Source organism: Lissotriton vulgaris, chromosome 7 (genome assembly GCF_964263255.1).
Source record: "Lissotriton vulgaris chromosome 7, aLisVul1.2, whole genome shotgun sequence".
Classification (NCBI taxonomy): domain Eukaryota; kingdom Metazoa; phylum Chordata; class Amphibia; order Caudata; family Salamandridae; genus Lissotriton; species Lissotriton vulgaris.
The window spans coordinates 859,512,432-859,526,812 of NC_141695.1; the positions used below are offsets into that span (position 1 = coordinate 859,512,432).

Sequence of the window (14,381 nt, forward strand, 5' to 3'; positions counted from 1 at the left end):
GCTACACGCTTTCTGCTGGTTAGGTGACAGCAAATGGTGGTGACTTTGCCTGGCAATGCTGCAGTAGTGTAGCATCACAGGGTTATGGGAGAGCCAAGCTCTTTCATGCTTATATGGTTGAGCACGCAGCTAAAATAGGGCATGGGGAAGTAAAGTAAATCACTGCTATTAATGGTCTTCAGGCAAGGCTTGGAAGGCTTCTTAAGTGGCATCCTCTGGGAGTGCGAACTAAGTACTTCTCTTAGAGTGGCTCCTGCTGGCCGGGACTAGGATTGTCAATGAAGTAAGAGCTGAAGTGAAGTAGACAAATATGTTTTTTACCAAAACTAAATGACTGACTGTGTGGCTTGTAGGTAGCCTGTTGTCTGCTCTGTCCCGGGACTGAATACAGTGTTTGTTTCTTCCAGCTCTCCTGGCACCCTTCAAGAGAAGGCTGCTTGGCTTTTGGGACTGAGGATGGCAAAGTTGGCATTTATGAAACCTACTCCAACAAGTAAGGATCCTTTCTCTGTAGTACTGAAACTTGTTGGAAGTTAGTTAAAACAATAAATTACTGTTGAAAAACTTGTGATCTAAAGTGGGGAACTACACCACTGGTGGACTTCTCTGTTCAGTAATAAGAAGCACAGAGGCCGTTTTGTTGCCCAGGCCCAGACCTTATCCATTTGTGAACCATTAAAGTGACTTCTACCCAATACAGTTCAGTGGTTTTGTTGACTTATCCCTAAAATATTTTCAGTTTCCTCGCATAATTTATGATTCCCTCAATATACGCCAACGCCCATATGCTACCTGATTTTCTTCTCCTGTCACTATATCAGATTAATTTGTCCTCCATCTGCACGGTCTAACTTTAGACAACTCAATACATTCTCTCTTTCGGTTTCATAGAAAATGCACATCTTCAGAAAACCAAGCTCTGTGCCAGTCTGCAAAGCAATGATAATATGCATGCTCATTTGCCATTTCTACAACTCTTCGCACTCTTCACCCCCAAAAAATGAGTGGTCTTCCATCTGTAATAAAATTGAGTAGAAGTCTGCATGGGCTCTTGCTGCTTCACATCCAGATGTTCAAAAATCATGGTTCATTGGCAACCATTGATACTGAGGATAAACTAGGGAGTACCTGTTTAAAAGAAAACAAGATGCACTCTACATGATGCTAGCATGTAGAAATGAGACAAAGATGGCAACACGGCATTCGTGGTACTTGGTCATTATTTAAACACACAATCTGTGCGGTTTGGCACAAAGTCTGAGGTTATAGTTGAGCACAGTGGGTTTAGTACTTCTGTTCAGAACCACACTGGTGCTACTGCTACTCTTGCCAGGAATTTAAACAAGTGACTAGTGTGCTTGGGGCAGTTCTTGATGGGGTCTCATGGCTGCTACAGTCTGCACCCTCTTTCGAATTCTGTCTCGGGTATCTTCTTACTACCCTGCCCTCAGTCTCTCTTACATTCTCAAGAATGTATTTGCCCTACGTACACCATTATGTTTTTGCTTGTGTGTATCATATTTTAACTACTGATAAATGTGTTTACATGGTGTCTTTTGGATTTGGAATAAGTCTGGGTAATACCAGAAAAGAGACGGCTGCTCGAGATCAAGCAGTACGATTAGTTTTGTAGTTACCATTCTGACACTCCAAGACATGCAGCGCTCCGCTCTGCATAATCCATTAATTCATTTGAGAGAATATGAAGTCTGGTAGGCTTGTGTGTGCCTCACAGCAGGCCGATATCACCAAAATACTAGTCTGGCGCACACAATTCCCTTTATCCTGAAAGCTATCTTAAGATTGTGTTTATTCCTCCATCTGACAGACTGCTTCCCAATGCCTTTTTTTTTTTACTGTACCTAAAGGTATATTTCTTATAGATACATAGACCAGGCAAGAGTGATCAGAAAATAATGCAAAAATGTGTTTATTCCAAGTGCAACATTCATGCCTTTTGCCCCAAGGCACCGACAATCATCTGTGTCGAAGCTAAAAATAAAAACTACAGTTATCTGTCGGGGTGGAGGGTTTCCCATCCTTTCCCTTGGTAGATTCCCCTGCTCAGTAAAGCTCAGTGAAACTCACCCAGTGTTCCTTTAGCCAGTGTTAACTTACTGTCATCTAGCAACTGACCTCTCTGACAGCACTTATCTGAATCATATATACATTTCGAATGTCACCACTTCTCCCTGATCAGTGTCTACCTGAACCCAGTAGTCACACAAGCCCCTGAACAAAGGAATCTGTGTGTTGCTCGCCTTCTAACTCTTGGAATGGAGATGGAGGTAAAGGTACACAAAGGAAGAGTGTCCGTTAGGGAAAGGTTCAGAATGGTTGTAGCACGTGAAAAATGAGGCCAGTTATAAGTGGTCAGATGAAAAGACCAATTTCAAGAAAAAATACAAGATTTTTTCAGGAAACCCTCACTCACCCTAGTGTTGACATGCTTCATCATCGGGTCCACCGGGAGAGATCGAATACCTCCCCGGTGTGCTGCGACTCCAGGAGACTGCGGAGCAGGTTCTTGTGAGGGAAAAGAGTGAAAAAGTGAGTTTAAAAATGTCCAAGGTTGTACCAAATAATCATTTATTAGCTGGTCAACCTGACATAATAAAAACTTGCTATGTGTAGGGAAAATTAACCAAATACAATATACTGGTGTTTCCCTTTTAGAGAAAGGTCAACATGTTTCTGCCCGTGGTATGTGTGACTTTACAGGGCTTTTTTCAGGACCAGTTTGCGAGTGTCACCTTGACAGGTGTGGGCGCGCTAAGGCCCACCCTGCCAAAGGCGGTGAAAGTTAAAAATAGCACTATGTGTAAAAAGGTGCAAAAAAGAAACAAACTTGTAAGTTTGGGGAATTACCTCTGTTACGAGGAACCTAGAAGTTTGTAGGAAAAATGAGCCACGCCCCATGGAACTCAGCGAGCTGTTCCCTCGCTGGATGATCCAGCGAGGGAACAGCTAGGTACCGAGAGGGTGCAGAGCGTTGCGGGCGGTGTGCCATTGTCGCTCCCACCCCCCCTCCTGAGTTCTATGGGGCGAGGCTCATTTTTCCTACAAACTTCTAGGTTCCTCGTAACAGAGGTAATTCCCCAAACTTACAAGTTTGTTTCTTTTTTGCACCTTTTTACACATAGTGCTATTTTTAACTTTCACCGCCTTTGGCAGGGTGGCTCCTGATTTGAAAGAGGCGCCAATATATAGTACATAAAGTACTATGATTTCACAAAGGTACGATGAACCGTAGTGCAGGACTGGTTATATTTCCCTTTCCCATCCCAGAGGTCTATTGACGGACAAGACAACTTTATTATAGATTTGGATGTAATGTGGCATGCTTCATCATTGGACACCTTATCCCACCCTGGTAATATTGTACTACCACGTCAGACTCGACCTCTACTGTGAGGGAGTTTTTAAGATGTGTTCGTGTCTGGATAAGACAGGGATCCAGTTAGATGTAAGTATACCTTAAAGTATACTACAATAGTCCTCTTTATTAGGCAGTACCTTTTGGTATCGTTAAAAGAATAAAATAAATTATTTGTAGATGCTTAGGGGGACAATGACTCAAACAATTTTTTACTGTACCAACATGTTTCTGCCTTTCCATGTGCCATATACTAGTCAGGGGCATTCATAAAGGCGTTTATAGGGATCCCTACTTCTAGAAGAAAGTGTATAGACACCAGGTGAGACAGGGACTTCCTATCTTCACAGATGTTGTCATCCAACCTAGGATGGAAATTCAACAACATTATCAGGGTTCATTGGTACTCGGAAACATGTTCTAATGGTACCAGTGTCATAAACACTTTTATATCAGCACATGACGACACTTTATGGTCTGGCATGGAATGATGCCTCCTGTGGATTTTTTAAGGACACCAGTCAAGTGGCCTAGTATGACCCATCCCACTAGTGTGGTGAAAAATACACTGTATGCCTTAGGTCCACAATGTTGAAACAATTAATCACCAATGAGGAACTAATTCCATTAACTATTAAAGTGTGCGACTGCAGGAAAATCAACCCTGTGCCAAACATGAAGCGATTGAGAACACTGAGTAGGGTAGGCTTAAAAAGATGAAGGAATGCATGGATTTGCAACTTCTACCAAGCAATATGCATGTTGTTTGCTCCTGCTGTTTTCAGTGTTCATTCCTTGTCACATATGCTGATGTAAAAGTGTTTGACAGATTACTAAGATTTAAGTATGTTTCTCGGTATATGTGAACCCTGGTAATGTTGAATTTCCAACCTAGGTTGGCCGACCACATCGGTGAAGGTTGATAGTTCCAGTCTCAACTTGTGACATCATTACACTTTCATATAGAAATAGGGATCTTCTATTGATAAGGCACATAAAAGGACAGATACATGTCTGCACAATAAAAACATGGTTGGGTCATTGTACCTCTAATCCACATATAATTAATTTTTCATACCTAAGGTACCACCCAATGAAGGGTACTCCTGTGGTATAGCTTAAGGTATTCGTAAATCTAACTGGATCACTATTCATCAAGACATTAACGTATCTTAAGAACTCCCTCATAATCTGCCCTGGTAGTTCCATTTTACCAGCGTGGGATGAGGTGGACAGTGATGAAGCATGCCCAGTCACGCGAGTGAGGCGTCCTCATCCAAATCTATACCTATCCAGTATTAGGGGTGTCTTTCATAGATTCATATGCCTGAATCATTCCCCGTCGTCGGAATGGGAGTCCCCGGTACATAAATAAAGTAATGTCCTATTAGACATATAGAGAAATCGGCCCAAGGGCCTCACATTAGTAACATATCCATGTCCTTTTGTAGAAAGGACCAAACTCTAGAGAAGAGCCAATCAGCTTTCACCTCCCTCTAGAACCCTCCTGGAAGGAGCTCCTGTTCCTCAGATCTTCTACTGCACGTTGTGCTAAGGGAGTCTCCTCTGAGCTCTGCTCAGATTTCTTCTCAACTGGATTTCCAGTGTTCTCTGGTGATATTATTTCATTTTAGACTGTAGTTCCTGCTATCTTCATGGCTGAGACACTGAAAAAGGATCTTTTTAGGCCCTGTGGTTCCTGTGGGAAGAAAAGGCTACATATAGATGACCAACATCAAAACTGTCTATATTGCCTGTATCAGACCATTCTTCCAAGGATTGTAAGGTGTGTCGTACCTTCTCCGCTGAAACCCTCAAAGATCGTGAGGGATGCCTCTTAATTTGTCTTCAGAGGCTGAAAGACTGGGACCAGCTGGAATCTTCTGAGGAAAGTGAAGGCTCTTCAGTCTCTTCCAAGTCTTCACAGAAAAGGCCAAGGGTGGCGTCTCCTGGCCCTTCGGTACAGCCTCCTCAAAATAAGACGCTAAAAAAGTCTTCAGAGGTCCACTCCGAAGATCTTTCATCGAAGGTGTCCTCTCAGGAAGTCCCCACCTTCAAAAAACCTACTTCGACTCCGTCAACGACGACTTCATCGTCGAGGAGAGCCGTGTCTACAGCATTGCATATAACTACGTCAACGACTACTGTTTCCACGTCGATGGCAGTGTCGTCATTGACCTCGTCGACGATTACGACCCCATCGTCGACGGCAGGTAAGACTGTGTCATCGACGATAAGCATCAAGAAGACACCGTCGACGTCAAAGACATCGTCGACGCTGCGCTCGCCGACGACTTAGTCAACGACCTAGACGACAAAAACACCATCGTCGCCGTCGACACCATCGTCGACGAAGACGCCATCGACGAAGACGCCATCGACATTTACATTTACATATGTTCCAAACTGCCATAAGCCCCTCTGAGCTTAATGTAAAGTATCAAGAGAGTTCGAATGAAGAGGAAGAACAGGAGGAATATAATCCACCTCCTCCTCCTCCAATGGTTTACCTTCCAGCCTCTTTAGTCACTGACTTGCAGTTCCTCATAACCGATTAGAAGCAGAGGTTTCTAAACTCACCTTCACCTCAACCCTCAGCAGTATCTCTCTCACCAAGACCATGGCCTCCACCTTTGAAAGTGCAGCCGGATCCGGTCGATGGGTCACACCCTCCGTCTACTGATGAGGACGAGGAAGAAGACCAACATGAAGAGGGAGAGCTTCAGGACACTTAATCTAACTACGATGAATGGGATGACTATGTCATTCCTTGCCCTGCTTCTCCAGTACCTGCTCAAGCAGACTCTCCACCCGGAGACATCGGAGTGTTCCATCATGTCATTGAGAGGGCAGCTCAACGTTTTCAAATTCCCATGGTTTCTCTCCAGCAGGACTGCTTCTTATATGATTTTAAAGAACCTTTTAAAAAAATCTGTGAAATCGATACCCATAATTGAATACTTGTGGGGTCAAGGTGTTAAAATTATGCAAAACCCCTCCTCAGTACCTCCGGTGTTACCTCGCTTGGACAAGAAGTATAGAGCACCTGATTCTGCGCCGGCTTGTTTAATAGATTTAGAAAAGGGGGTGGTGATGAACAGAGTGTCTGAGTTAAACAGACCACTCTTACCCAGTCCAAAGATCAGGGCTTGATCCATCACCGTTATTTATCTCACTGCCCCATCCCAGCTCAGAACCTGGCTATATGCATATCAGTCTGTCCCTGGCCCAGTGCTTCATGGGAACAGGGCAGACTAAACTACCAAGCCAATTCTTCACCAGAAAGGAGACAAGCTACCGGGGACCGGTTTCTGGCATTTCAGCCTTCTTCGGCCCGGCTTGCTTGAATCCTGATGGAGCAGTGAGAAAGGGACTCATGTCTGAGTATACCCTGCCACACCTATAGTGGCCAAAAACGATTTAGAAAAGGGGGTGGTGATGAACAGAGTGTCTGAGTTAAACAGACCACTCTTACCCAGTCCAAAGATCAGGGCTTGATCCATCACCGTTATTTATCTCACTGCCCCATCCCAGCTCAGAACCTGGCTATATGCATATCAGTCTGTCCCTGGCCCAGTGCTTCATGGGAACAGGGCAGACTAAACTACCAAGCCAATTCTTCACCAGAAAGGAGACAAGCTACCGGGGACCGGTTTCTGGCATTTCAGCCTTCTTCGGCCCGGCTTGCTTGAATCCTGATGGAGCAGTGAGAAAGGGACTCATGTCTGAGTATACCCTGCCACACCTATAGTGGCCAAAAACGATTTAGAAAAGGGGGTGGTGATGAACAGAGTGTCTGAGTTAAACAGACCACTCTTACCCAGTCCAAAGATCAGGGCTTGATCCATCACCGTTATTTATCTCACTGCCCCATCCCAGCTCAGAACCTGGCTATATGCATATCAGTCTGTCCCTGGCCCAGTGCTTCATGGGAACAGGGCAGACTAAACTACCAAGCCAATTCTTCACCAGAAAGGAGACAAGCTACCGGGGACCGGTTTCTGGCATTTCAGCCTTCTTCGGCCCGGCTTGCTTGAATCCTGATGGAGCAGTGAGAAAGGGACTCATGTCTGAGTATACCCTGCCACACCTATAGTGGCCAAAAACGATTTAGAAAAGGGGGTGGTGATGAACAGAGTGTCTGAGTTAAACAGACCACTCTTACCCAGTCCAAAGATCAGGGCTTGATCCATCACCGTTATTTATCTCACTGCCCCATCCCAGCTCAGAACCTGGCTATATGCATATCAGTCTGTCCCTGGCCCAGTGCTTCATGGGAACAGGGCAGACTAAACTACCAAGCCAATTCTTCACCAGAAAGGAGACAAGCTACCGGGGACCGGTTTCTGGCATTTCAGCCTTCTTCGGCCCGGCTTGCTTGAATCTTGATGGAGCAGTGAGAAAGGGACTCATGTCTGAGTATACCCTGCCACACCCTTTAGTTGTAAATATTTTTGTCCACCCTAAGCGTGGAAGGGTATTCTCAGATGTGAGACCCTTGCTCATTGCACCATCAGGATTCAAGCAAACTGGGCCGAAGACGGCTGTAATGCCAGAAACCGGTCCCCGGGAGCTTGTTTCCTTCCCAGTGTAAGAATTGGCTTTTGTAGTTTGGTTTGCCCTGTTCCCATCATGCACTGGGACAGGAACAGACTAATTTGCATACAGCCAGGTTCTGAAACTGGGATGGTGCAGTGAGCTAAAAAACGGTGTTGGATCTAGCCCTGATCTCTTGACTGGGTGAGAGCTTTCTGCTTAATTCAGAGACTCTGTCCCTCACCACCCCTTGTTGTAAATAATTTTGTCCACCCTAAGCGTGGAAGGGTATTCTCAGATGTGAGACCCTTGCTCATTGCACCATCAGGATTCAAGCAAACTGGGCCGAAGACGGCTGTAATGCCAGAAACCGGTCCCCGGGAGCTTGTTTCCTTCCCAGTGTAAGAATTGGCTTTTGTAGTTTGGTTTGCCCTGTTCCCATCATGCACTGGGACAGGAACAGACTAATTTGCATACAGCCAGGTTCTGAAACTGGGATGGTGCAGTGAGCTAAAAAACGGTGTTGGATCTAGCCCTGATCTCTTGACTGGGTGAGAGCTTTCTGCTTAATTCAGAGACTCTGTCCCTCACCACCCCTTGTTGTAAATATTTTTGTCCACCCTAAGCGTGGAAGGGTATTCTCAGATGTGAGACCCTTGCTCATTGCACCATCAGGATTCAAGCAAACTGGGCCGAAGACGGCTGTAATGCCAGAAACCGGTCCCCGGGAGCTTGTTTCCTTCCCAGTGTAAGAATTGGCTTTTGTAGTTTGGTTTGCCCTGTTCCCATCATACACTGGGAAAGGAACAGACTAATTTGCATACAGCCAGGTTCTGAAACTGGGATGGTGCAGTGAGCTAAAAAACGGTGTTGGATCTAGCCCTGATCTCTTGACTGGGTGAGAGCTTTCTGCTTAATTCAGAGACTCTGTCCCTCACCACCCCTTGTTGTAAATATTTTTGTCCACCCTAAGCGTGGAAGGGTATTCTCAGATGTGAGACCCTTGCTCATTGCACCATCAGGATTCAAGCAAACTGGGCCGAAGACGGCTGTAATGCCAGAAACCGGTCCCCGGGAGCTTGTTTCCTTCCCAGTGTAAGAATTGGCTTTTGTAGTTTGGTTTGCCCTGTTCCCATCATGCACTGGGACAGGAACAGACTAATTTGCATACAGCCAGGTTCTGAAACTGGGATGGTGCAGTGAGCTAAAAAACGGTGTTGGATCTAGCCCTGATCTCTTGACTGGGTGAGAGCTTTCTGCTTAATTCAGAGACTCTGTCCCTCACCACCCCTTGTTGTAAATATTTTTGTCCACCCTAAGCGTGGAAGGGTATTCTCAGATGTGAGACCCTTGCTCATTGCACCATCAGGATTCAAGCAAACTGGGCCGAAGACGGCTGTAATGCCAGAAACCGGTCCCCGGGAGCTTGTTTCCTTCCCAGTGTAAGAATTGGCTTTTGTAGTTTGGTTTGCCCTGTTCCCATCATGCACTGGGACAGGAACAGACTAATTTGCATACAGCCAGGTTCTGAAACTGGGATGGTGCAGTGAGCTAAAAAACGGTGTTGGATCTAGCCCTGATCTCTTGACTGGGTGAGAGCTTTCTGCTTAATTCAGAGACTCTGTCCCTCACCACCCCTTGTTGTAAATATTTTTGTCCACCCTAAGCGTGGAAGGGTATTCTCAGATGTGAGACCCTTGCTCATTGCACCATCAGGATTCAAGCAAACTGGGCCGAAGACGGCTGTAATGCCAGAAACCGGTCCCCGGGAGCTTGTTTCCTTCCCAGTGTAAGAATTGGCTTTTGTAGTTTGGTTTGCCCTGTTCCCATCATGCACTGGGACAGGAACAGACTAATTTGCATACAGCCAGGTTCTGAAACTGGGATGGTGCAGTGAGCTAAAAAACGGTGTTGGATCTAGCCCTGATCTCTTGACTGGGTGAGAGCTTTCTGCTTAATTCAGAGACTCTGTCCCTCACCACCCCTTGTTGTAAATAGGCTTGTTTAATAGGACATCCCAAGCGGACTCAGTAATTACACAGGCGCCTCTGAAAAAGTCCAAACATCCTTCTGCTCCGTTGTCAGCTCCGCCGGATAAAGAAGGCCGAAGATTAGACAACATCGGAAAGCGTTTTTCATCGATGCCTGCATTGACAGTGAAAGTGGCCAATGCCTTAGCGCTTTTGGGGCGTTACAATAGACAGTTATGTGCGGACATAGCCCCATATCTGGCGGCCTTACCCGAAGAATCTAAGGAAGAGGCAAAGAAAATATTACTAGAAGGTGAAAGGTCAGCGTCAGAGATAATAGACTGTGCGATGGATATCGCAACAACAGGTTTTCGACAGCTTGCCGGAGCAGCAGTATTGAGACAACAAGGTTGGTTAAAGGCAACTTCCTTTCGTCCCGAGTGTAACGTGGTGCTCCTGGGACTACGTATGGTCTCGATGGGGCGCGTGGCCTAGCGCGGGGGCAGGAGCGCTGATCATGAACATACGGGGTCACACAGATTGCCAGCTCGGAAATGATGTGCCACGTGCGGCCGTCACCCATTAATTAACTCCTGGCCTCCGGATGTCAGGGGTGCATGGGTGCAGCAACTAGACTACCAACCATTACACCAAGATACAGACAAAAATATTGGATATGCCTTATGATGGCCAATTTCTCTTCGGTCCGCAGATTGATGAGGCGTTACGGAGTATAAAAAAAGGACACAGACACGGCCAGAGCATTGGGTACTCTACAATACAAAAGTCTGTCCTTTCGTGGATCAAGAGGGAGAGGACATTCCTCTTTTAAAGGAGATTACCAATACCGGTCATCATACTCTTCTGGTCAGCATCAGCCCCAGTATCAACAGCGCCAGCAGCAGAACCAACAATCCTCTTATGGCAAATAGTCCTTTCGTGGTAAAGGCCAGGGAAAAGGCATCTCCATCCTGAAAAATTTGAGGAAAGATTTCCCATTTCCTATCAAATTGGAAGCAAATTACCACGGACCGTTGGGTTCCACAATTGGTTTAATTCGGCCATTCACCGGAATTTGTGCACATACCTCCCCAAACCCCTCCCCGATCCATGCTTCACAAAAATCTACGCCGTCTTCTCCAGGAGGTTTCTCTTATGCTCCAGAAGGGGGCGATAGCGAAAGTCCCTCTGTCTCAACGAGGTAGGGGATTTTATTCCCGCTTCTTTCTAATTCAGAAAAAAGAGAAGAAGTGGAGGCTAATTTTAGACCTCAGAGCCCTCAACAAATTCCTAAAGAAGCAGTTGTTTCGTATGGTAACAAACCGGATGTCTTGCAACTCCTAGATGGAGAGGATTACATGGTGTCTCTGGACCTTCAGGACGCCTACTTTCACATCCCGATTCACAGAAATCACAAAAAATTCTTAAGATTTGCAGTAGCGGGCAGACACTTTCAATTTCGCATCCTGCCAGTCTGCACCTTGCATCTTTACAAAGTGCCTCTCTCCAGTGGCTGCATATCTCAGACAGCCGCACCATCAAGTCTTTTCATATCTGGACGACTGGCTGATCAAGGCTCCATCCTTAGAAGACGCGTCCAGGTCTTCCAACGTTTGTCTGCAACTTTTCAATCGCTTAGGACTCACACTCAATCAGGAAAAATCAGTCCTTCTACCTTCTAAGCGTATAAACTTCCTAGACGCTACTCTCGACACAAAACTGAAGAAGGCTTTTCCGTCTCCGGAGAGAAAGAACAAGCTTTTGTCACTGACTGTTCTCGTGGCTTCAAAGAGGACCTTGACGGTTCTCCTCTTCGAGTCCCTACTTGGAATGATGTCATCATGTATCCTACTAGTTCCTCACTGCCTTCTGCCGATGCGCCCTCTCCAGGAGGCGCTCTCTGCACAATGGGTCCAGTGCACAGGGTCATTCGACGATCTCATAAAAATTACTCCTCAGATGGTCAAAACTCTACAATGGTGGATGTCTCTTCAGAACCTTTCTCAAGGCTTGCCCTTCTTGCTTCCAGCTTCACCACATATCATCACAACAGACGCCTCATTAGATGGCTGGGGAGCTTTCCTCCAAGAACTACAGATAAGCGGAAAGTGGTCCCCCTTCGAAAAAGGGCTTCATATAAATCTCCTCGAACTGCAGGCGGTCTTTCTCGTCCTTCAAGCTTTTCTCCCAAGGATCAAGAATTCCCTAGTGCTCGTTCGTACAGACAATACCACGACGATGCACTATCTCAACAAACAGGGAGGGGCTTGTTCTCTTTCACTCTCTCACGTGTCGCAGAAAATCTGGCACTGGTTGATCCGACACAATATATCCCTTCGGACAGAGTACGTTCTGGGCATGGACAATGTACTAGCCGACTCACTAAGCAGACAGAAGACAACGCCTCACGAGTGGGAACTGGATCAGGGGATCCTCAAACAAATCTTCTCACAATGGGGCACTCCTCTTATCGATCTATTCTCCATAAGATTAAACGTCAAATGCCGCTACTTCGCAAATTGGCATCCCCAGAAAGGGTCTCTAGGGAATGCGTTTTCGATCGCATGGTGCAACGTCTTTGCGTAAGCCTTTCCACCATTTCCAATGATTCCCAGAGTCCTCAGGAAATTGAAAGCGTAGCCTTGAACGCTCATTCTCATAGCCCCAACTTGGCCTCGCCAGCATTGGTTCACAGAACTTCACCTTCTTTCTCTGGAACCGCCAATACGACTGAAGCAGTTTCCATCCCTTCTCACAACGAACAACCAGCAAGTCCAGCATCCGAATCTGGCATCACTCAAATTAGCCGCCTGGCTCCTGAGTTCAAAGAACTTCAGAATTTAAATATTCCACCAGATTGTAGGGCCATCCTGGCTCGAGCACGAGCAGAAAGTACCAACAAGATATACTCTTTAAAATGGAAGAGGTTTTGCATTTGGTGTAAGACTCCGAAGATACATCCTTTTTCTTCTTCTCCAGAGCAAAAATTGCCTTACCTTCTCCATTTGGCAAACTCAGGCCTTGCTCATGCTTCCGTCAGAGTCCACTTGGCTGCGATCTCCCGTTACAGAAGATCTCCTACTGGTCCCTCTCTCTGGTCTCACAGATTGATCAAACAGTTTCTAAAAGGCATTTGTATGACTTTTCCCCCTGTGAAAACTCTGCCACTTTCCTGGCAACTTAACACAGTCCTTAATCAGCTCACGAGGCATCCCTTTGAGCCGGTACACAGGGCTGATCTCAAATACCTCTCTTGGAAGACAGCGCTCATTCTCGCACTTACTTCTGCAAGGCTTGTGAGTGAGCTCCAGGCCTTCTCCATTCAGGAGCACTTTCTGCAATTCAAACAGGACAGGGTAATATTACGAACAAATCCAAAATTTGTACCAAAGGTCCAGTCGGACTTCCATCTCAACGAGCCTGTGGTCTTGCGCGCTTTCTTTCCAAAACCCCATACTGCAGCGGAAAGAGCATTACATTCTCTGGATCTCAAACGCTGCCTAAAATTTTACATTGAGAAAACATAATCCTTCTGTAAATCAAACCAGCTCTTTGTGTCTTACAGTAGACCCAGGAAGGGCCTTCTACTCACCAAGCAAAGTATTTCTCTCTGGATTTCCCCACCTATTTCATTCTATCATGAACAGGCAGGACAATCCCTGCAATCTAATGTTCGAGCCCACTCTACTAGAGCGATGTCTACATCCATGACGCTTTTCGCTGGTGTGCCCATCATAGACATTTACAGAGCGGCAACATGGGAGTCGCCACATACCTTCACCAGGCATTACTGCCTGGATACAGAACTCATGAAAGATGCTGCGGTGGGACAAGCAGTACTTCGTCATCTGTTTCGGTAGAGGTGAGCCTTCTTTTCATCTCACCATCCTTGTCAAGTTCGCACATTTCTCTATTGTATTGTTTGATGGTATTTATGCTTACAACTGAACGTTTCTGTATGTCACTTGATATGTTATTATCTAATGACGTGTATATTGTATACCATCCGAAATGTGCTTATCATTGGTTGCTATTCTGAGTCAGGCATGTGAATCTATGAAAGACACCCCTAATACTGGATAAGAAATCCGTTACGTACCTGTAACTGCAGTTATCCAGTATTGGTGTCTTTCATAGATTCACATGCAACCCTCCCACCTCCCCTGGAAAGACTCATCTAATTCTCTCAGTAGTGCACTCACTCTACCATCTCGCAATTTAAGATCTTGTCTGGGTTATTGGTCTCGAGTACTGATTAGCAAGAATTGGGGCACGCTCTCCGTCAGTGATCACCGCCAAAATCTCGAACTCTTTCATTGGCTTTACGTTCCCAACTTCGCAGCTTCTAGGAAAAACATCAAAACTTTCTTGTTCCTGAACAACATCCAATTTACAGCCCTTCTCTCTACACTAGGCTGCCTATTTCTGGGTGGTCTTTCTGCTTCACTTTGTTTCAACTCTAGCACCAGGAAACTTTGTTACAGAACTAGCTGTTTAGT

At 45.8% G+C, this 14,381-nt stretch overlaps 1 protein-coding gene across 3 annotated transcripts in view; it reads left to right on the forward strand.

Moving 5' to 3' along the window:
* The window catches only part of GEMIN5 (gem nuclear organelle associated protein 5), a 500,185-nt gene that overhangs the window by 198,419 nt on the left and 287,385 nt on the right, over positions 1-14,381 (forward strand). For all 3 annotated transcript variants that reach the window (XM_086931243.1, XM_086931244.1, XM_086931245.1), the window contains one exon: positions 408-493. In XM_086931243.1, coding sequence (XP_086787369.1) covers positions 408-493 — 86 coding nt within the window. The remainder of the gene's footprint in view (positions 1-407; positions 494-14,381) is intronic.